Source organism: Delphinus delphis, chromosome X, assembly GCF_949987515.2.
Source record: "Delphinus delphis chromosome X, mDelDel1.2, whole genome shotgun sequence".
In the NCBI taxonomy this organism is placed as follows: domain Eukaryota; kingdom Metazoa; phylum Chordata; class Mammalia; order Artiodactyla; family Delphinidae; genus Delphinus; species Delphinus delphis.
In genome coordinates, this window is record NC_082704.1 from 109,356,300 (window position 1) to 109,380,345 (window position 24,046).

General features: G+C 39.3%; 1 protein-coding gene across 1 annotated transcript; it reads left to right on the forward strand.

Annotated features, from left to right (window-relative positions):
- Positions 1-1,525: 1,525 nt before the first annotated feature.
- Positions 1,526-23,954, forward strand: EIF1AX (eukaryotic translation initiation factor 1A X-linked). Its single transcript, XM_060002417.1, has 7 exons — positions 1,526-1,750; positions 12,812-12,895; positions 15,005-15,108; positions 16,195-16,245; positions 18,358-18,439; positions 19,583-19,674; positions 22,640-23,954. Exons 1-7 carry the CDS (start codon positions 1,735-1,737, stop codon positions 22,643-22,645), a joined length of 435 nt encoding a protein of 144 aa, XP_059858400.1. The 5' UTR covers positions 1,526-1,734; the 3' UTR covers positions 22,646-23,954.
- Positions 23,955-24,046: the final 92 nt, after the last annotated feature.

Here is a 24,046-nt window from a genome sequence, read left to right on the forward strand (position 1 = left end):
CACGACAACCCAAAATGGTAAGTTCTATTCCTACACCCAATTTAAAGCTGAAAAAAACTGAGCCTTATAAATAGGTTAAGTAACTTGTCCAAGATCATATAGTAATAAGTTGCTGCAGAGCTGAATTTGAACCGGGTCTCTCTAACTCCAAAGCCCAAGTTCACAATTATTTGGCCTGGAAGTAAAATTTAAATAAATTTTATAGCTATCCTTTCATCCTCAATCGTGTAAACTGCAAAATACTACAGATGGAAAGAGAAACCCGGATCTTTCCATTTCCTCTAAGAAGTGCATCTGTCACTGGTTTGTCATCCTCAACTCTTAATAATGTTTTGGGCTGGATACTGCTTTGTTTAGGGGTGACAGGCCTGTACTGTGCACTGTAGGATGTTTAGCAGCACCCCTGGCCTCTGCCCACGAGATGCCAGCAACACGGCCTTCCTTCCCCAGATGTGACAACCAGAAGTGTCTCCAGACACTGTCAAATGTCCCTGGTAGAGAACCACTTTGTTTGACAATTGTACTTTATTTCTCTGTCACTTAGGTATGTCCACCTCCTTAGAAAATGTTGAAATGCTAATGTTTTCAGAAAGGTGATTTATTTAAAATAAGCTTACTTAAAAATAAAGCTATTCATCCTGCATAGTCAGCTGTATTAGCTTGCTGAAGTTACCATAAACAAAGTACCACAGACTGGGTGGCTTAAACAACAAAAATTTATTTTCTCACAGTTCTGAAGGCTACCAATCTGAGATCAAGGTGTCCGCAGTGTTAGTCTCTTTTAAGGTCTCTCCTGGGCTTCTAGCATGGCCGCCTTCTTACTCATGCGATGCTCCCCTCTGTGCTGTGTGCTAATCTCTGCTTACTTATAAAGACACCAGTCATATTGGATCAGGGCCCACCTTAATGATCTCATTTCAATTTAATTACCTCTTTAAAGACCCTATCTCCAAAGTCACATCCTGAGGTATTGGGGGTTGTGAATTCAACATACGAATTTTGGGAGGATACAATGCAGCCCCTAACACTCAGTTTGTCTTCTCCCCTCCCTTCCTGTGTGTTGAGCACTTACTATGTGCCAGACATTCTGCTAAATGCTGGTAATAGTAAGCAAGAGATGTGATCTCTGCCAAAGAAGGTTTACAGTGAGGTAGGAAACACAGATATTTATAAAGTAATAACAAGTGTCATGCAAATATTACGCTTTGGGTCAAGTTAAGACTGAGCTGTTGAGATTAGAGTTAATGAGCCCGCAGCTCAAACCTTGAGACGCCAGTCTGCCACAAAGCAGCCAGCAGCGGGCGCTACCAGAACCCGCCTTTATTGTGGTGGGCCCCGCCCACTCCCTCCCGGATTCCGCCTTCTGCCTGCTCACGGCCCAGTTCCCCAAGGGGTTTGGCAAACTGCGGTAAACGCTCCGGGACCGCGTCACCCTCCGCTCTGACAATAGGCGTCAGTCGGCCCCGCCTACGCCGTAGGGCCGGGAGTGGGGGCGGGCCCTGAGGGCGCTGGGAGGCGGGGAAAAGCGACGCAAGCAGCCGCGACGCCATTTGTCGCGGCCCAGCGTGGGTGCAAGCGGATCTCGGAAGAGCTCGGTTGTTAGATTCTCGCGCGCGCGCGATCCGCTCTCCCCCGCCTGCTTCGTGTCACGCTGTCCCACGCGTCGCCCCTCGGAGGAGTCGCCGCCGCCACCCAGATAGGAGTCGGAGACGCAGCGAGGCCGTCGTCACCGCCATGCCTAAGAATAAAGGTAATGCCGCCTGGACCCCGGGACCACGACTCCGCTCGGCCCGGTCTCCCCGGCTGTGCACGCGGCCTCCGGATCTCCTAGGCGGCAGTAACCTGCCTCTCCGCCCTGCCTGCACGCAGCTGGGCGATCCGGACGCGATCCTGGGCTCGGGAGAGGAGCTGGGAAGTTACTCCTGTCTTCCAGTTTGGTCACATTGGGGTGGAGCCGACGCCATTTTTGTAGGGCCTCCTGCGGGAGGACGTGTGCTTCTGCTCCAGATTCGCGCCAGACTGACCCCGGCACTATAGGGACCTGTGGGGAGACCTCCCCCGTGGCCGCCTGGGCTTCGCAGATGGGCGTCTTTGGCCTTCCCGGCAGTTCTTAACTTTCAAAGGGTGATGCCTGTTTTAAGTGGCCATCAGGTACTCCTGCATGGAATTCTTTATGGGCAGTTGTTGGGTATTGTTGAGACTACTCCCTCTCTCTTTTGTAAATAGTGGACGAAACCTTGATGCATTAAGGTTCCTCTCTAGAGACTTACTCTTACCCATCCTTTTACGGGGCTTTCTTTTTCCCAGAACACCTGTTCCATATTTAGCCAAGTTTTCTACTTTTGCTCCAGATCGGTATATATTGTGGTGGGAGTAAAGACCTTTCAGTTCCTACCATTCTTAGGCCAAACATTCACAAACTGTCAGATTTGAGGATAATTTTATTTGGAATTTGCAAAATGGAAGGCCTAATCTAGGTAAAAGCAGAACAGTCCTAAAGAAATTCTTTTTTTAAGACTTAATGGTGTTTCTGTCTTCAGTATTCTTACAATTTCTCAGAGGAAATTGTGGAAGTCGAAACAGGGAAAAGGTATTTTCCTACAGGAGAGGCATGTATTTCACAACCCACAAGTTTCCTTTGATTAGTCATATTTGAGACCCCTGCCCTGACCCAGGCCTACTCTGTTCTCTTTTTTACTTCACAGCTGGCTCCAGGAATTCTACCTCATTTCCTCTTTGTAGCTGTCACTACTCTTTTTATTCCTTGATGTATTTGGTTGCAGTTCTGTGCGAGATTTGGTGCAGCTCTCTCAGGGCACTCCACCTCACTGCCCTCTTACTTGCCGTTCCTTTTTGTAGCAAGTATTATACTGCTAATTATTCTGGTAAAGACGGGGTGACAAAATAGGGTTTTCAAAGTCATGGTTTTCTTGTAACCTACATCATCTGAGATGGTAACTGGATCCATTCAATAGATATCTTATTTTTCACCTTTATTTCTGGCGATGAGATTTCCGATTTCCTCACTAGACTGTAAGTTCTGAAGGGCAATAGTAGTATCTATTGGAGAACGTTGTATCTATTGGAGAAGACACAAACTAGATACTACTATTGGAGAAGTAGTATCTAGTTTGGAGAAGATTGGCATCTTTAGGGATATTCGTCTTCCCATGCCTGAATGCAGTATATCTTTCCTTTATTTAGGTGTTGTTTAATATCTCCTTACATTTCATGTGCATCTTTTGTCCGGTTTATTCCTAGCTACCTTATATTTTTTGGTTGCTAATTAAAATGGTAAAATGAAAATATTAGAATGAAAGATTTCAGACCTACAATAAGCTATAAAGCAAATATAATGAATAACTGTGCAGTTGATGCATCAGTCATGTCCTGTCAAAAGATAGCAATAAAAGTTATTTTCACAGACAAAATTTAATATAAAGAATAGGGGACTTCCCTGGTGGTCCAGTGGTTAAGACTTCGCCTTCCAATGCGGGGCGTGCGGGTTCGATCCCTGGTTGGGGAGCTGAGATCCCACATGCCTCACGGCCAAAACACCAAAACATAAAACAAGCAGTATTGTAACAAATTCAATAAAGACTTTAAAAATGGTCCACATCAAAAAAAAAATCATTATAATATAAAGATTGGTTAACCCATGTATTGGAGAGCTGAAAAGGCAAAAAGGGAACCACCCTAAGGTAGCAATTGCTAGAAACAGCTATGGCTCCTAGAACTGGAGGGAAAAAAGGAGAGAGGTTGTTATTATTAAGACTGACAAAAACAACAGGGATTTACTGTAGAGCACAGGGAACTATATTCAGTATTTTGAATTTATGGTAATAAACCATAATGGAAAAGAATCAGAAAAAAAGAATTTAGATATATACATATATATGTATAACTGAATCACTTTGCTGTACACCTGAAACTAACACAGTATTGTAAATCAACTATACTCCAATTAAAGAAAAACAAACAAACCTGACAAAACTTGGAGGAGGGGCCCAGACCTCTAAAGAGGGGGCGCTGTCGATAGCAGGGTCTTTGAGGACCCTGTGAGGTTGGTTCTGGGGCAAAGCAAAAGGGAATCATCTGCAACCACTGAAAGCAGTTACAGCCAGAAGACTGCTGCTGAGTTTATGCCAGTAAAACCGAGAAGCAAATCCCCTTTCTGCTCCAGCCTGCCCTCTGCAGCATCCCAGCGGCAGGGCCTAACTGGCAGCAGCGGGCCAAGGAGAAGGGCGGGGGTGGGGAAGCTCCGAGAGGAAGGCTGCAGGACCAGCACTGGTGCTCAACTTCTGTCCGGGTGGGGTTCCCGGAGGCCCACAGCTCAGGGCGGGCTTTTGTGGTGTCAGTGGCCCAAATGGCAGAGGGACATATTTACAGTTGCATTATCAATGCTAAATTTCTAACAGTAATTTCTTAACATCATCCAACATCCAGTCCATTTTCAAATTTCCCCTATTGTCTCAAGGGTGTCTAGAGTGTAAGTATATAATATACCTAATGTCGTATACTGTATTTTTTAATTTATTGAGGTGAAAGTCACATCACATAAAGTTAGCCACTTTAAAGTGAGCGAGCGATTCGGACTTCCTTGGTGGTGTAGTGGTTAAGAATCCGCCTGCCAATGCAGGGGACATGGGTTCGAGCCCTAGTCCGGGAAGATCCCACATGCCATGGAGCAGCTCAGCCCGTGAGCCACAACTGCTGGGTCCACATGCCACAACTGCTGAAACCTGCGCGCCTAGAGCCCATGCTCCACAACAAGAGAAGCCACTGCAATGAGACGCCACATTGGGTTGCTAGCACTTGACACTTAGTAGATGCTCAGTAAATAATTGTTGGATTAAGTCACCTCCCTTCTGTTGACTCCACCCTTAGGTGAATAATAGGCTCTCCCTTGGTTCCAAAGGGACTGAACTACATTAAAACACATCTAGTTCACAAACCTCCTTTAAAGTTCATTTCATTACATGGCAATAAAATAGGGAAGGGGATGATCAGGGTATGGTTAATTCTGGTAAATTGACAAGCAATGAATCATTCTTTTATAAATAACACGAGGCATACAAAAATTATAAATAATGCAGTGAATGCCTGGGGAATCAACCCATTACTCTGAACTTGAGAATTACAACACATATTCAGTTAAAGCCCTCTGTGTTCCCCTCCCCAATCCCCTTCCGCTCCCTCTCTTCATCTCTTCCAGGAGGTAGCCACCATTCTGAATTTGGTGTTTAAGCATTCCTATAGTTGTAAAACCCATCTGTTATCTTTACTTGTTATCTTAGAGGAACAGTACTTTTCAAGACTCCCGAGTTTTATGAGATGCAGTTTACTAATGTGAAATAAATTCGTGATTATTTTTCTGTTTTTATTCATTGGAAAAGCCAGAGCCTGTGAACATAATCTTTGTGATGTTTACACACGTATTGTCACTGTGTGTTGCCACTAACTGTGTTGCCACTAACTGTATGTTGCCACTAACTGTGTTGCCACTAACTGTGTGTTGAATGACTTGATTTGGATTGATTCTTACCAGCTTATTTCCTCTAGAATCCTCTAGACTCTGTCAGTTTATTACCTCAGGGAAAAAAGGTAGCCTTGGGCCCACTTATGAAGAGCAGTTGGGGTAAGGTGCTCCCACACTTTAAAGAAGTTACTACTTTTAGTTTTAAAATCACCAGTCCTTTAGGAATGTATGGGCTACTCTTGAGTGATTGATTCAAAGAATTTTCCAACTAAATATGTGACTCAGTAAACAAAGTAGGTGTGATACTTGCACTGATGCCCACTCTGCTTTGAAGATTTGGCATGGTTGGTGGCTTGAAGCAGAGGATACTTTTCTCTTTCTAGGAAATGAGCTCTGAGGACTCTGGGTGGGTCAGACATTGTAGAGGCCTGCCGAACATAGCACAGAGCATTGTGAGACTGCCCCTGGGACAGAGTAAGTGCACATGACTCAAGAAGTTAAGAGTCTGTCTTTGCAGTGGCCAGGTACACGTTCTTTATTCTGTTTGGGCTGTGAACTGTTTTTGCTGCTTCCAGGCTCGTCCCGTGAGTCCCTTAGTGTCGCTACCACTTAACACCGTTCTTCTGTCTTTTGGAATGGCTGCCAGTGTGGTTTAGGTTCTAGAATGGGAACAGAACGCTGTGGAGAGATACCCTAATGTGGGGGCCAGGAACAAAAAAGGATTAGGTTGGATCTGGTCACCCCCACTCACTAATAGTGTTGCTTCTCTGAGCTTCAGTAAACTCACTGGTAAACTGGGCATAAATGACTTATTATCTCATAGAGTGATAGTGACAAGTCAATGGGTGGCATTACTGCATACTGGTTAAGAGTATAATCACTGGGGTGATACTGCCTGATGCAAATACCAGCTCTCACTTCATTCTCTCTTGTGAGATAAAGACAAAATAATGCCTATCTCATAGGCATAAGCTTGTTAAGGGCGAGTTACTGGGACAGCGAGAAGTCTGCTTGGATTGAAGCATAGGGAAATTGAAGAGGAGTAATGAGAGGTAGATTGCTGTCATGCTTATAGGTTGAAAGACTTATATTCTTTAAGGTAGTTATGTTACCACTAACAGAAATAAGGATGTTTATTAAGGACCAACTTTGTAAAAGAAAGTAATTTGAGTTTTGAGTAAAATTTGAATGACAGTAGCCCATTCACTGGAAATGTGCTGAGCCTCACATTAGAAATGAGGCCAAAGCTTAGTTGAAATAGTAGGATGAGATGTAAAATTCTTAGCATAGAAGAGGTAGGTGAGAGAAATTTTTCCTTAGAAAGTAGGTAAGCAGAAGCTGAGAATTTGGACTTAATGAAGCTCAAAAGGGATAGGCATAGTGAAGGGGTAGGGGTGATGAAAGGTCAAGAATAGTGCAAGTGGCCCTTTAAAAGTCAGAAAAAGAGTTGAGAAATGATCAGCAGTGTCATTATTTAAAGTATGGAAAACGGGAGGGAGGGTACAGATTTTTAAGGCTACCGGTAGATAGAAGAATTCTAGAACCCTACATGGTAGAAAGAATATAGAGGCACTTGAATCTTCTGTTGTAACTCCCTCATTTTATAGAGGCTGGAATTGAGATCCTGAGAAGTTTTGTGAAAGCTCCATGTATCCTTTATTCCTCCCTTCACATATGGTCACAATTCCCATGTTGTTTCCATCTCAGAAATATTCCTCTTATTTGTGTCTTCCTCTTCACGGTCAGGCTAGGTGTGCTTCATTCTATGTGTAATAAGGACAGTGACCTTCTTACCAGTTTTCCCACCCAGAGGATCATGTCACACCTCTATTTTTTGTTGAACTATTTAAGATTTTTTTTTTTTTTTTTTTTTTTTTTTTTTTTTGCGGTACGTGGGCCTCTAACTGTTGTGGCTTCTCCCGTTGTGGAGCACAGGCTCCGGACGCGCAGGCTCAGCGGCCATGGCTCACAGGCCCAGCCGCTCCGCAGCATGTGGGATCCTCCCAGACTGGGGCACGAACCCGTGTCCCCTGCATCGGCAGGCGGACTCTCAACCACTGCGCCACCAGGGAAGCCCTATTTAAGATTTTTGAATAGTAAAGTTCACGATTCAGGTTTCAAAAAGTGTAGAATGAAATGTCTTTCCTAAGTGTGTCCTCTTGCCAATGAGTTCTTCTCACAGGCAGTCATTAACTTTCTTGTACGTGCCCTTCCAGAGATATTTTATATGTAAGCAAGTATGAATATCCCTTTTTTACACAATGGTAGCTTTATACTCTTCTTCAGCTTGCTCTATTTGTTGTTAAACTTACATTATGAAGAATTTTGAACATATACAAAAGTAGACTAGTATAATGAGCCTCCATGTACTCAACTCCTGGCCTCGGACATCATTAATTCACAGCTAAACTTGCACCGTCCGCACCAAATCAGGGTCCACATATGGGCTATACATTGTCATTGGTTGATATCTTTTAAGTCTTTTCTAACTGGTAGGTTCTTCATCCATCTGTGGGGGTTTTTTTCTTCATAATGTATCTGTTGAAGAAAACAGATTGTCTTGTGGATTCGTCCCCATGTTGTCATCGTCCCCATCATCCCCCAACCCCCAGCTAGATTTTGCTGATTGCATCCCTAGTGTACTTTGATTTTTACTGTTTTTTACCAGACTGTCTTTTAGAGCAGTTTTATGTTGATAAAAAAATGAGCAGAAATTGCAGAGTTCCAACTCCCACCCTCCCAGTTTCCTCTATTATTAATATCTTACATGAGCCACTATAGATAGTCCATAGTTTACATTAAGGTTCATTCTTTGTGTTGTACGTTTTATGGATTTTTGACAAATATATAGTGACATGTATCCACCATTACAGTACCATACTGCATTAAAAATCCTGTTGTTCACCTATTCACCTGTCCTTCCTTCCCCGCTCCCCATCTGGCAACTACTGATCTTTTTACTCTCTCTATAGTTTTGCCTTTTCAAAAATGTTATATGGTTGGAATCATACTATTCAGCCTTTACAGATTGGCTTCCTTCCCTTAGTAATATACATTTAAGGTTTCTCCATGTCTTTGGGGGGGTTGATAGCTCATTTCCTTTTATTGCTGAATAGTATTCCATTCTATGCAAGTACCACAGTTTATGCTTTCACCTACTGAAGGACATCTTGGTTACTTCCAAGATCAGGCAGTTACTACCTTGCTTTTTTTTTTTTTTAACATCTTTATTGGAGTATAATTGCTTTACAATGGTGTGCTAGTTTCTGCTTTATAACAAAGTGAATCAGTTATACATATACATATGTTCCCATATCTCTTCCCTCCTGCGTCTCCCTCCCTGCCACCCTCCCTATCCCACCCCTCTAGGTGGTCACAAACCACCTAGCTGATCTCCCTGTGCTATGCGGCTGCTTCCCACTAGCTATTTTACATTTGGTAGTGTGTATATGTCCATGCCACTCTCTCACTTTGTCACAGATTACCCGTCCCCCTCCCCATATCCTCAAGTCCATTCTCTAGTAGGTATGTGTCGTTTTTCCCCGTCTTACCCCTAGGTTCCTCGTGACCTTTTTTTTTTCTTAGACTCCATGTATATGTGTTAGCATACGGTATTTGTTTTTCTCTTTCTGACTTACTTCACTCTGTATGACAGTCTCTAGGTCCATCCACCTCACTACAAATAACTCAGTTTCATTCCTTTTTATGGCTGAGTGATATTCCATTGTATATATGTGCCACATCTTTATCTGTTCATCCGATGATGAACACTTAGGTTGCTTCCATCTCCTGGCTATTGTAAATAGAGCTGCAATGAACATTTTGGTACTTGACTCTTTGAATTATGGTTTTCTCAGGGTATATGCCCAGTAGTGGGATTGCTGGGTTGTATGGTAGTTCTATTTCTAGTTTTTTAAGGAACCTCCATACTCTTCTCCATAGTGGCTGTACCAATTCACATTCCCACCAGCAGTGCAAGAGTGTTCCCTTTTCTTCACACCCTCTCCAGCATTTATTGTTTATAGATTTTTTTCATAATGGCCATTCTGACAGGTGTGAGATGATATCTCATTGTAGTTTTGATTTGCATTTCTCTAATGATTAATGATGTTGAGCAGCCTTTCATGTGTTTGTTGGCAATCTGTATATCTTCTTTGCAGAAATGTCTGTTTAGGTCTTCTGCCCATTTTTGGATTGGGTTGTTTGTTTTTTTGTTATTGAGCTGCATGAGCTGCTTGTAAATTTTGGAGATTAATCCTTTGTCAGTTGCTTCAGTTGCAAATATTTTATCCCACTCTGAGGGTTGTCTTTTGGTCTTGTTTATGGTTTCCTTTGCTGTGCAAAAGCTTTGAAGTTTCATTAGGTCCCATGTGTTTATTTTTGTTTTTATTTCCATTTCTCTAGAAGGTGGGTCAAAAAGGATCTTGCTGTGATTTATGTCATAGAGTGTTCTGCCTATTTTTTCCTCTAAGAGTTTGATAGTGTCTGGCCTTACATTTAGATCTTTAATCCATTTTGAGTTTCTTTTTGTGTATGGTGTTAGGGAGTGATCTAATTTCATACTTTTACATGTACCCGTCCAGTTTTCCCAGCACCACTTATTGAAGAGGCTGTCTTTTCTCCACTGTATATTCTTGCCTCCTTTATCAAAGATAAGGTGACCGTACATGCATGGGTTTATCTCTGGGCTTTCTATCCTGTTCCATTGATCTATATTTCTGTTTTTCTGCCAGTACCATACTGTCTTGAGTACTGTAGCTTTGTAGTATAGTCTGAAGTCAGCCTGATTCCTCCAACTCCATTTTTCGTTCTCAAGATTGCTTTGGCTATTCGGGGTCTTTTGTGTTCCCATACAAATTGTGAAATTCTTTGTTCGAGTTCTGTGAAAAATGCCATTGGTAGTTGGATAGGGATTGCATTGAATCTGTAGAATGCTTTGAGTAGTAGCGTCATTTTCACAATGTTGATTCTTCCAATCCAAGAACATGGTATATCTCTCCATCTATTTGTATCATCTTTAATTTCTTTCATCAGTGTCATATTATTTTCTGCATACAGGTCTTTTGTCTCCTTAGGTAGGTTTATTCCTAGACATTTTATTCTTTTTGTTGCAATGGTAAATGGGAGTGTTTTCTTGATTTCACTTTCGGATTTTTCATCCTTAGTGTATAGGAATGCCAGAGATTTCTGTGCATTAATTTTGTATCCTGCTACTTTACCAAATTCATTGATTAGCTCTAGTAGTTTTCTGGTGGCATCTTTAGGATTCTCTATGTATAGTATCATGTCATCTGCAAACAGTGACAGCTTTACTTCTTCTTTTCCGATTTGGATTCCTTTTATTTCCTTTTCTTCTCTGATTGCTGTGCCTAAAACTTCCAAAACTATGTTGAATAAGAGTGGTGAGAGTGGGCAACCTTGTCTTGTTCCTGATCTTAGTGGAAATGCTTTCAGTTTTTCACCATTGAGGACGATGTTGGCTGTGGGTTTGTCATATATGGCCTTTATTATGTTGAGGAAAGTTCCCTCTGTGCCTACTTTCTGCAGGGTTTTTATCATAAATGGGTGTTGAATTTTGTCGAAAGCTTTCTCTGCATCTATTGAGATGATCATATGGTTTTTCTCCTTCAGTTTGTTAATATGGTGTATCACGTTGATTGATTTGCATATATTGAAGAATCCTTGCATTCCTGGGATAAACCCCACTGGATCATGGTGTATGATCCTTTCAATGTGCTCTTGGATTCTGTTTGCTACTGTTTTGTTGAGGATTTTTGCATCTATGTTCATCAGTGATATTGGCCTGTAGTTTTCTTTCTTTGTGACATCTTTGTCTGGTTTTGGTATCAGGGTGATGGTGACCTCGTAGAATGAGTTTGGGAGCGTTCCTCCCTCTGCTGTATTTTGGAAGAGTTTGAGAAGGATAGGTGTTATCTCTTCTCTAAATGTTTGATAGAATTCGCCTGTGAAGCCATCTGGTCCTGGGTTTTTGTTTGTTGGAAGATTTTTAATCACAGTTTCAATTTCAGTGCTTGTGATTGGTCTGTTCATATTTTCTATTTCTTCCTGATTTAGTCTTGGCAGGTTGTGCATTCCTAAGAATTTGTCCATTTCTTCCAGGTTGTCCATTTTATTGGCATAGAGTTGCTTGTAGTAATCTCTCATGATCTTTTATATTTCTGCAGTGTCAGTTGTTACTTCTCCTTTTTCATTTCTAATTCTATTGATTTGAGTCTTCTCTCTTTTTTTCTTGATGAGTCTGGCTAATGGTTTGTCAATTTCGTTTATCTTCTCCAAGAATCAGCTCTAGTTTTATTGATATTTGCTATCGTTTCCTTCATTTCTTTTTCATTTATTTCTGATCTGATCTTTATGATTTTTTTCCTTCTGCTAATTTTGGGATTTTTTCCTTCCTCTTTCTCTAATTGCTTTAGGTGCAAGGTTAGGTTGTTTATTTGAGATGCTTCCTGTTTCTTAAGGTAGGATTGTATTGCTATAAACTTCCCTGTTAGAACTTATTTTGCTGCATCCCATAGGTTTTGGGTCATCGTGTCTCCATTGTCTTTTGTTTCTAAGTACCTTGCTTTTTAACTTGCTTGATGTATCCTACAGCTGTAGGACAAAATGTAAACTCTCAGGGTTGCCAGACTTGTTGCTCTCCCTCTACTGCCACAAAATCAGTGTCCCTTTCCAGTTGATAAAACTTTACCCACCCCCCGCCCCGGCCCAATTATCTTCTTTTTGCACACAGACCTTTCATTTGGGGGAATAGGTACAAGAGAGACCCCATTTTATAAAATTTATCATGATCCGTTATATATCCCTCCTTGGTCCTTGTGGGCCACTGTAGGAGGAGTTCACTGAGCAGTGTATTCAACCAAGTAGTCGTGATGTTTATCATATCTCCTTTTGGTTTGTTTGTATTTTATGTCAGCAGTATCCCAAAAGGGATTTCCAGGAAGGGTAGGGAAGTGATGACATGTATATGTTTAATATGATTGGAGATACATGACCAAATTAGGTGAATTTTTTAATTTTTCATTTTTTTCAGGTTTTTGTTGTTTGTTTGAAGTATGGTTTACAACATTATATTAGTTTCAGGTGTACATCATAGTGATTCAGTATTTTTGTAGATTAGACTCTGTTTAAAGTTATTGTAAAATACGATATTCCCTGTGCTGTATAATATATTCGTGTAGCTTATTTATATTACACATAGTAGATTGTACTTCTTATAATTTAAGTGGCTTTTAAAGAACATTCTGTAAGCCCTAGTTTGGTTTCTTTTTCTGTTTTGCAGATAATTAATGTCTTTTTCTTTAAAACCATTAGGTAAAGGAGGTAAAAATAGACGCAGAGGTAAGAATGAGAATGAATCTGAAAAGAGAGAGCTGGTGTTCAAAGAAGATGGGCAAGGTAAGCATTTTCATAAGTTAGATTTCTTTCAGTAATAGTTTTCTTTCTTAAGTAAGGTTTTCAATTTCTCAACATAAAAGAGATACTGTTCATAATCCTGAGCAAAAAACCACATGTCCCCTTTTGCTCTTCTCCGTTTCTCATCCCCCACACTTCTCCAGAGCCTTTCTTCTGGTAGTTATTTCTTGGTATACTCAGCATGTGCTGAGGATTGATGGCATTTCTGTAAATGTGTATGTTTCACTGTTTTATGTGAACACTCATGTTACAACTAAGAATGAATTGAGCAGTTCAGAGGGAATTAAGCCTCAAAAGCTATGGTTGACAATTCCATGACTTAGTAGACTTTTTTTGATAGCGAATGGTGCTACATAGTATGTTCAGTAGACCATGGGTATTTGAGGAATGCATCTGAGGCATGTAAATTACATGTAATTTCATAACATAATAAAATGAAACTGAACAATTGACCTTTTCAAACTGATTAAGATTTTTGTTAAGTGCCAGATACATAACAGTAGTTTCCCATGTTTTGTTTGGTTTTGGTTTTTGAGAGTTATGTTTTTGGGGGTTTTTTCGGGGTGGGGGGTGGTTAACATCTTTATTGGAGTGTAATTGCTTTACAATGGTGTGTTAGTTTCTGCTGTATAACAAAGTGAATCAGCTATACGTATACATACATCCCCATTTCCCATGTTTTTATTTTGAGTAATTTCAAACTTTCAGAAAAGTTGCACTCTAAGTATCATGAATTCCTTTAACCCCTTCATCTTTGTGTGCGTGTGTGTGTTTTTCCTGAACCATTTGGAAGTTAGTTGAAGACATCATGATACTTTTCCCTTACTACTTACTTTATCATGTTTCTCCTAAGAACAAGTATATTCTCTCACGTAACTGCAGTAGGATTATCACACTCGTGAATATATTATTTATCTAATATATAGTCCATATTTAAATTTTTCTAGTTATCCCAGTAATTTTCAGCAGTTTTTAACAAAGAACTTTTTCTAATTATCTTTTTATAGAACTTGGTAGATTTGTTCATGCCATGAATATATAAGCCACTAAAGATGAAACATGTTATTTGGCTAAAAGACCCTTTTATTTCTTACCCTTGATTCTTGCCCTCCTTTAGCAGTTGACTTTATTTTGACTGCCATTACTTTTTCTTTTTCACGTTTTCCCCCCACTTTGGAAGAGAGCCTGCCTTTAAATCGACCAACCGTGTTGAGGCCCTAGGTGGGTGCTAGGTTCACGGTAGTCTGAGTAACTCACTTCCACTTGTCAATACCACAGTCGAGCCTTTGAAAGTTTTGTTTCAGCGTATTTACAAATTGGTGGATGTCCTCTTTGGGAATCAGTCTTGCATACAACTTGAGTAAACTAAAGGTTCTGAAGTGACCCCCCCCCCCCCCCCCCCGCCCCGGTCTTCTGTCATTTAATGACAGAAGAGACGGCCCGTGTGCAAGCCACTGCTCATCATCTCAGTTTTTCAAGTGGCAGTGAAGTAGGGTGGCTTCCTGGGTACCCTTTTGGAAAGATTGTTGATTAAAAGTTTGGCATTTTGTCTGGGGGCATCTTTCCAGCTTTACAAAAACTTCAGAATAATCACTAAGATATTCTAATTTAACAGACATTAATAACATATAAGCTGATTTTTATTTGCCAGTGTACCAAAAATTGTGTTGCAGTTAGCCTCTAAAGACTAACCCTCTGAGGGAAAGGAGACGAAAATTGGGTGAGGATCCACAGTGAGAGATTGATGAGATACATTTTAGTGTACATTTTGGGCCAGGCCACCTTGATCTCCAGAAGTAGAGCATACGGTCATGAAGACAGTGGACAGTCCACTTAACTCAAAATGAGTAGATAATTAAAATATTTCTGATAGCAGGGACAGCTTGTCATAGAAATGGCATTACACAGTCTTGGTTCTGGCTCTGCCGTTAACTAGCTTGGTGTTTTATCACTCCCTTGTGCTTATTTTACTGCATATACTTATTCCTAACCAACACACCTGTATGTTCTAATCAGTTGTATGTGGACTTTTAAGTTGCTTTTATCAAAAATTCAGCAATATCCTATACCCTTTACTTTTCCCTCCTCCAGAGTATGCTCAGGTAATCAAAATGTTGGGAAATGGACGATTAGAAGCGATGTGTTTTGATGGTGTAAAGAGGTTATGTCACATCAGAGGGAAACTGAGAAAAAAGGTAAGTGTGGAGACTTGTTTTACTTTAATATAAAATTATGGTTAAGGGGAAAAAATGGCTCTAAGGTTTTTATGGGCCAAGGACCTCATTTTTCTAAGTTCCCAAAAGATTTCAGTAGAACAGTGATTTACCTCTAAGTCAAAACAGCAAGATCTTTGATGGTAATTTTATACAGGTATCTGTCTGAAGACTCATTTATATCACCTGTGTTTTATTCCTGCCCCAAAATGATTAACCTGAATCAAATCATGAGGAAACAATTAACAAGTCCAGATTGAGGGACACACTGCAAAACAAATGGCCTGACTGCTAGTATATATAATGTTAATGTCATGAATGGAAAAAAAACAGCAGGGCGGGCTATTTCAATGTAAAGGAGATTAAAGAGATGCAATGGTTAAATGCAGTAGGTGGCCCTTGTTTGGGTTCCGGTTTGAGGGTGGGGGAAATAGCTGTAAGGAGTGTTAAGAAAATTTGAATATGAATTACAGTAAATAAGTGTTGTATTAATGTTAAATTTCCTGAACTGAGATCATGAAAGGGCTGCCTTGGAAAGGAGTGATTAATTTCTCATCAGGGTAGGTGTTCAGGCAGATTTATTGATCAGGTTGGTTAAAAGTCGCTCCATCCCTGGCTTTATGATTTTTTAAAAATTTGTCTTGTTAATGCTCATGTTACCAAACTAAAGGAGTTCTGTTTCCTGTGTGTATTTGGGTGCGTGGGAGGGAGGGAGGGAGGGAGATAAAACCACATTCCTAATTTACTATTCTTATATGTTGTAATGGATACCTGACCACTTAGAGGGGTTCAGTATTAAGAATCCCTTAATTTCTGAACTAATCATTGGTCCTCTGGAATTATTAAACTGTCAAGTAGTTAAATAAGATTGTTATTTTTCTAATCTCCAAAATTATAGAAAATTTGAAAGTGGCTCAGCTGCTTACTGTAGTTTTTTTCCTAATTCTAAATACAGGTACTTTACCCACAGTTGGGTGAATAGTATGTGTATTTTATGGGAAGACTGACTCAACATTGCTCTTGATTGATTATTTTTATTTTAAATGTAACCTCCTGTGACTTTTATAGGTCTGGATAAATACCTCAGACATTATATTGGTTGGTCTACGGGATTACCAGGTAAAAATAAAATTTTCATTGTTTACTTGCCTGAATTTTATGAGCAATTAATGTTTAGAACATAAGTCATAACCATATTTGACCAGTTCCAGGCCAGTATGCTATTCACTGTTGCGTCAACAAACATTTCTTAAGGGCCAGTTCTGTCTTAGGCATTGTGCTAGGTACCCCAGGGATCATGGCTCCCAAATGCCAGTCTGTGGAGTCTGCATTTTCACTATAGAAGAATCACAGACAGTGTGAATTTTTCATGAAGCTAAATAGTCCTTTTTCCCTTTTTGATATTTAAAAAGTTCCCTTTTTTGGAATGAGGGATACTATATTGTGGTGGTTTTGTTGGTGTTCTTAGTTGGCAAGATAAAAATAATTTTATGTTGGACTGCCTGCCTCCATTTTTTTTTTTTTTTTTTTAACTTATACGTCTTGAAATCAAAATCTGGAAACCATTACTCTAGGGGATACAACTGAATGAGTCAAGCTGTCATCTCACAAAATGCTTATGGCCTGGTAGTGGAGAGGGTAAGACAGGCACACAAGTAATTGCAGTACAAACCATGATAAAAGTATGTGCTCTAAATTTAGATGAGCACTTAGGAAGAAAATGGTAGTTGTCCTTCATGATGTCAACCTGGAGACTCTACTCATGCTAGGGCTATGAAATCCATTTGGTTTCCACCTATTGGAACTCATCACCATGTATTTACATTTTGAGTGATCTTGTTTCTATTTTTATAACTTTGATCGTACTTTGATTTTTTTAAATATATGTTCTAGAATAAAGAATTAAAATCTTTACCTTAAATCAGTGGTTCTCAACCGTGGGTGATTATTTTCCTCCAGAGTACATTTGGCAGTGTCTGGAGACATTTCAGGTTTTCACACCTGGGGGTAGGGGTCAGTGCTGGTCATCTAGTTGATAGAGACCGGGGTGATGCTAAACATCCTACAATGCACAGGACAGTCCCTACAACAATGAATTATGTGGTCCAATATATCAGCTGTGCTGAGGTTGAGATAGCCTGCTTGAAACTCGTACCATTTTAATGTCCATTTTCTTCTTTTGATCCTAAAGATAACCCCAGAAGTAGGAGCAATTAGTTAGTTCCCTGTTTGACAGATAAGGAAATCAAGGTTCTGAAAGGTGTAACATTCATACTATAAAATGACAGCCACATTAAGTTTTCCAATTCGTAATCTCCCATGATCCTTCTTTTATGTCCCTGCCACTTAAAGGGTGGTACAGGGACCAGTAGCATCACTAGCTTTTGACAACTTGTTAGAAACGCAGATTCTTGGACCTCACCCCAGGCCTCCTAAATCAGAATGTGCGTTTTAACTAGAATCCACTTGGGCTTCTGTACACATTACCGTTTTAAGAAGTGCTGGTGTGAATCACACGATTCTTGGATCATAGTGATCACTTACGTTGCCTTTGAGAATTTTTGAAGTTGAAACAATCAGCTTCAACCCTTTTTTTCTTCCTTAACTGAGTCAGATTCCTTTCGGATGGGGAAGTGTGAACATTCTGAAGCATTAGTTTTCAGTGGGACACTTGCATCAGAAATACCCATATCTTTTACAAATACACACTCATGGGCTTCACATCTCCTAATTTATCTGTCTTTAGGAGGTGTAAAAGCTCCATAGGAGATTCTGATGGATTTGTACCCTAAGAACCACTGATACGTGGAAAGGTATAATAATTTCCTTGGGTCATTATACCGGTCTCAATTTTTGAATTAGAGTATTTAATCACCTGTAAATTATGGTCCCAGGGAATTTTTGTACTTCAAAAGACTTCTAATCAAAGGGTAACTATAAATAATCCAAAAGATTGGGTCTGTACAGTTCTGCATTGAAGTGAAATCTATAACTGTCTTCCCTAAGCTTGTTGATCATTATTCATTTATGCATGCAAGCTTCTTTGTACTGGGTTAAACCCAAGGATGTTTTTCAGAGGGTAGGAGAAAACTTTAAATTTTTAGAAAAAGGACAGGAGTTTATAACACAACAGTAAAATTTAATTTTCTATCCAGTTTGAAACTAATTTATGAAATAACGGATAATATTTTGGCATAATCATTTGTAAATCTTATTTGTCTCTTTTTTAAGGATAATAAAGCTGATGTAATTTTAAAATACAATGCAGATGAGGCTAGAAGTCTGAAGGCATATGGCGAACTTCCAGAACATGGTAATGTCTGAGATATTACATTAACCTGTTATATGGTGTTATTACCTGGTGGTATTTAGATGAAGGAATTTTGGTAGAATTTTGTGGATTTTGCATGTTTAGTTTTGAGTTTACGTGATTCATTCCAAGTATGCCTGCCTGTACTTCATAATACTAGACACCTTAAGAAAAAAGTAACTGGGATTCTGTTCCTAATAAATATACTTTTGGTGAGGAATTATCCTTTATAAGCCCTAAACTTCTGCGTAATGCCAGTCAACGGAATAAATTGATTATAGTATTTATTTGAAAGTTCCTTTCTAAAGAGACTGTCATTATTCATCTTTAAATGTGAAGCAAGGATAGCAATTAGGTACTGTTGTCGATTTTTATTAAAAAGTCAGTTTTCAGTTCATCTTATCCTAGTGTCATAGTATCCATAGGATTTTGTTAAATCAACGTTTTTTGTTTCTCCCTTGCAGTACAAAAGTTAGGCGTTCTTAACGCATAAAACTTAAATAAAAATAAGTTTCTCATGACCTCATCAAAGGGGAAGTGACTTTACATACTATTTTGTAAGCCTACATTTTTTGCTTGGAAGTTATTTTTTGGTTCTGTTGCATATTATCAAGGAAACTATAATTTTACTTGAGCATGAAAACCCTGCTGAAATTATTTACTTGGCATTTCCAATCTAGGAAATGCTAATATATCTGGGAATAGGACTAGCACTTCCTGGTTCATTTCTGTTATTTAGGGATAAGCACGATTTGACCAAATTTTTCTGATTGATGAGTTTATCTGATGATTTGTGGCTTGTTAGCGTGTGCTCAGACGTTTTTTGAAGTGTAGCTGGAAGTTGTAATAGCTTTAGAATTTGTGTAATTAGAGCCTGCCTCACTAAAAATACCTTTGTGAGCAAAAGAAACTTGTTTGCATTTTGACTTAGAGATTTTGTTGTGTAAAATACTGTTCTATATACTAGGGTTGTTAGGTAGAAGTTAAGAGGGTCTTTTTGGTAATGAAACTTAAAAGTTTGACTTGTAAGAGTCTCCTTTTATACTGCAACATTTGGTATCCAACCACTTCTTTTAGTGGGCAATTTATTCATTTTACTAACATCTTGGTTATATTATATGAGTATATTTGTTATTGTTTCTTTAGCTAAAATCAATGAAACTGATACATTTGGTCCTGGAGATGATGATGAAATCCAGTTTGATGACATTGGAGATGATGATGAAGACATTGATGATGTAAGTAGCATTTTTCACCTTGAGTTTTTCAACTTTTGTTTGTGCTAGTCAAACTGTTTATGCTTTGAGAATTTTATCATCTTTTTCAGTATTTCTTCCTAAAAAGGTCAATATTTGCTTTGGCAATATGAATGCTAGGCATTGGAATCTCAACTTGTTTAAGTTAAGGGTGTCTAGAGAGATACCTATTAAGAAATTTAGCAGACAGTTATGAGAAATACAAGATTTTATCAAAGAAACAGGCCTTTTTTAATTGAGATATAGTTGTACAATATTATATAAGTTACAAGTGTACTGTAAGGTGATTCACAATTTTTTTTTTTAATATTTATTTATTTATTTTATTTTGGCTGTGCCAGGTCTTAGTTGTGGCCCACGGGATCTTTAGTTGAAGCATGTGGGATTTTTTTTTTTAGTTGTGACATGCGGACTTCTTAGTTGTGGCATGCATCTGGGATCTAGTTCCCCGACCAGGGGTCGAACCCGGGCCCCCTGCATTTGGAGCATGGAATTTTACCACTGGACCACCATGGAAGTTCACAGTGATTCACAATTCTTAAAGGTTATACTCTATTTATAGTTACTGTGATTGGCTATATTCCCTGTGTTATACAAACGTGCCTTCTCTTAATTGAAACACTAGTATGTTAGAAGAATAATCTTGTTTGAACCAGTTTCATATGAAGTGTTGGAATTACAGCATAATATTAAAAGCCCTGTTAAAGGGAATTCCCTGATGGTCCAGTGGTTAGAACTCGGCGCTTTTACTGTGGTGGCCTGGGTTCAATTCCTGGTCAGGGAAATAAGATCCCACAAGCTGTGCTGCGCAGCCACCAAAAAAATAAAGCGCCCTCTTAAAATTGAGGCCTTTTGCCAGTTATTTTATCTGTTGGATATGCACTATTGGCAAACTCTTGGTTTGGAGTTGGTGTGTTAATTTTGAGGAAAATGCGTTGTTTTTTCTCACTATAAAGCAGTAATGCTCACAAGAATAAGTGCCTCATTGCCCTTCTGCTGTTAAAATATTTCAATGAAATTCAAACTTAGTTTCTGGCAATATAAATCTATTTAATAACTGGGGTGGTATTATAAGTTACTCTTAAATCTGGGTTGGGCTCTTTAAACCCTTTTAAATAAAAATGTAGTTCAGGAACACCTGTGTATATAAATCTAAAAATAATAGTAGTAATGTTTGATTTTATTCAAAGGTGAAATTTTAGTATACCTAGAGTAGTTGCTCCTGACCGGGATTGTTTGTGCAACAGAATTACCGGAGCTTTTCAGAAATACAAAGGCTGGGAATTACCTGGCGGTCCAGTGGTTAGGACTCTGTGTTTTTACTGCCAAGGGCCTGGGTTCGATCCCTGGTCAGGGAACTAAGATCCCACAAGCCACACGGTGCGGCCAAAAAACCCCCCAAAAACAAAAAACCCAACCGAACAAAAACAAAGGCTGGTCTCGGGGAAGTCTGAATTAAGTGATACCTACCACTGAGATTCTATAATTAACATCTCTGTACTTGGTTTATCACATATCTGCCTATACCTTTATTCATCCTTCAGTCCATCTTACATTTTGATGCATCTCCAAACCATTTTAGAATACATGATGAATTAAAGAAAATTTGAGTACATATCTCCAGTGTGTATTTGCATTTATGAATTTTTAAACATACAATACTGTATTTCAGAGCATACCCTAAAATAGAAAAATGAAAAGGGATAAGAAATAAATCCATCATTCTATTTTTTTTAACATGTTTATTGGAATATAATTGCTTTACAGTGGTGTGTTTCTTCTGTATAACAAAGTGAATCAGCTATACATATACATACATCCCCATATCTCCTCCCTCCTGCGCCTCCCTCCCACCCTCCCTATCCCACCCCTCTAGGTGGTCACAAAGCACCGAGCTGATCTTGATCTCCCTGTGCTATGTGGCTGCTTCCTACTAGCTACCGATTTTACATTTGGTAGTGTATATATGTGCATACCACTCTCTCACTTCGTCCCAGCTTACCCTTCCCCCTCCCCGTGTCCTCAAGTCCATTCTCTACATCTGCGTCTTTATTCCTGTCCTGCCCCTAGGTTCTTATGAACCATATCATTCTATTTTTTATGTTATCTCCCTTTGGAAACCCCTGAGCCAGAGGATTCTTGTGACTAAGCTGTGAATGACACTTGGACAGTAGATTTATCGATGATACTCTGTGACAAGAACCTGACATGGAGCTACTACTGTGTTATAGGTTAAGGAGCGATCCCAACATTTTGACAGCTTAGCTGGGGTAGAAGACCTTTTTTAGGAAATAAAGAACCTAGTCAGAGTACATACCTCAATATGAAGCCACATACACAGAGGTGATAGGGTGAGGATCTAGATAGGGTTAAGCTTTTCTAAGAAAAGTATTTCTCAGTTTGTGCCAATGCTTCTTCAGAACTGAGGCTGGCAGTAAGGGATAGTAAAGGTAGTGGTTATTAAAGGAATTTGAGTTATCTTGGCCATTTCGTAAGGGTCGCTTTGTCTGTCACCTGAGAACCCGACTTCTTCCCTAAGGTGTTTCTCCAAATGGTTTCTGTGTGTTCTAGCCTTCACTCCTATAACCAGGTTGACTGGGAGGAGAATTTGGTATCTCACTTTTCCGTTTCTCAAGGAAGTAACACTCCCTGTGTCTGTTCCTACCCCCAAAATAAATTTCTAATCAGTAGCACAAAAGGAAGGAGATAGTAAAATAGTAAACTTTATTGAGAATATTCTGCATAACGTATAGCATTCTGAAGGCTGCTGTAAAGATTCAATGACAGCAGACCAGAATTGAGAAAAACCTAGTGTTCAGAATTTCCTCTTCAAACTGGATTTGTTTCCCAGATAGCCTAAGGGGGTGCATGTGTCCCTTACATGTGGTAGACTGTTGGAATATAAAAATTCTTCTTTTGGTTGATCTGATGTTCTTTTTCCTTCCAGATCTAAGTCGAACTCAACCTTTCACATTCCATTTTCTTTGAGGATTATTCAACAATTTGGATTTGGGCTGTGACCCATTAAAGAAGATTAAAATTTCATTAGCATGAGTGCAGTTTGTTAAAGCAGACTGATTTGTTTCTAAGGTATTTCTTTAAAAACTAGTAATGCTGAATTCTCTTAAATGTTAAACCCACTTTGTTCTTTTGATGTGACGGAGCTTGTGGGTAAAAGACCACATCTGCTCTTCTAAAAGAAAAAAAATGCGTTAACTGCCTTTCCCACTTTGACCACTTCCAGTAAGTAAATGGATGTTTTGAGTAAAACCATTTGCCGTACACGCATTATGTACTTATTTTTTTTTTTTTTCTTTTTTGTGGTACGCGGGCCTCTCACTGCTGTGAGCCTCTCCCGTTGCGGAGCGCAGGCTCAGCGGCCATGGCTCACGGGCCCAGCCGCTCCGCGGCATGTGGGATCTTCCCGGACCGGGACACGAACCCGTGTCCCCTGCATCGGTAGGCGGACTCTCAACCATTGCGCCACCAGGGAAGCCCCGTACACGCATTATGAATCATAATTAAGCCCTAGTTTTGACTAGCCTGTTTACTGTACAATGAATTTTTGTATATTCCAGTTACTTACATGAATTTTCCCTTGAGATTTTGGTACAGTTTAATGGAGGCAGAAATCTGCATTTAAAGTGAAAAATGATTGGTCTGTTTTTCATATTTAAGTAGCATGTGGCTATTTTTATACTGATTTTGATATTGTATACATTCTTTTCATGATCTTATTTTGCCACTATAAACATCAACAAAAAAGGCGGTTTTTAGAACCTGAGTTTTAATAGCAGTTTTGAATTTGTAAAGTTGGTAGTTGCAGAAATCAAACACTAGGTGGCACCCAGTTATCTTAACATTGGAGATACTGATATAGTTGTCAACTTTTTTTTTTTAACTTACTGTGCATAGAAAATTCCCAAACAACAAAAGATTGTTTTGAACATATGCATGTATGTAGAATATTTTTGCAGAACAAAAGGATTATGTTCAAAGTGTCGTTTTATTTTCAGAAGTCATATACGTGTGAGCTACAATTTTGAGTGCTTTATAAACACTTAAACTATGTGTAAATGAAAATTTAATTTCATAACAGTTTGTACAAATTAAGCCTTTGGGAAAGTATCCCTAAGCTGGGGAAAGAGGAGGGAATAACAACTTAATGAAAAGATGGTCTCTTATTTCTGAATGGAAGAACTACATACAGTGGAGAAATATAATAAAGACAGTATCATGCTGCAGAGTATATTATACCCTTACTTTGCGTTTAGGATGTATTTTATTGTGTGTACAGGTGTTTTTTGCTTGTATTTTATTGGGAATTTAGATTTACCCTTTGTTAGTTTTTCAT

Excerpts from the sequence above, each read along its gene's own strand:
- EIF1AX (XM_060002417.1), top strand. Across the intron at positions 12,896-15,004 it reads GTTCAAAGAAGATGGGCAAG|AGTATGCTCAGGTAATCAAA; the intron begins GTAAGCATTTTC and ends TCCCTCCTCCAG. Across the intron at positions 16,246-18,357 it reads TTGGTCTACGGGATTACCAG|GATAATAAAGCTGATGTAAT; the intron begins GTAAAAATAAAA and ends CTCTTTTTTAAG.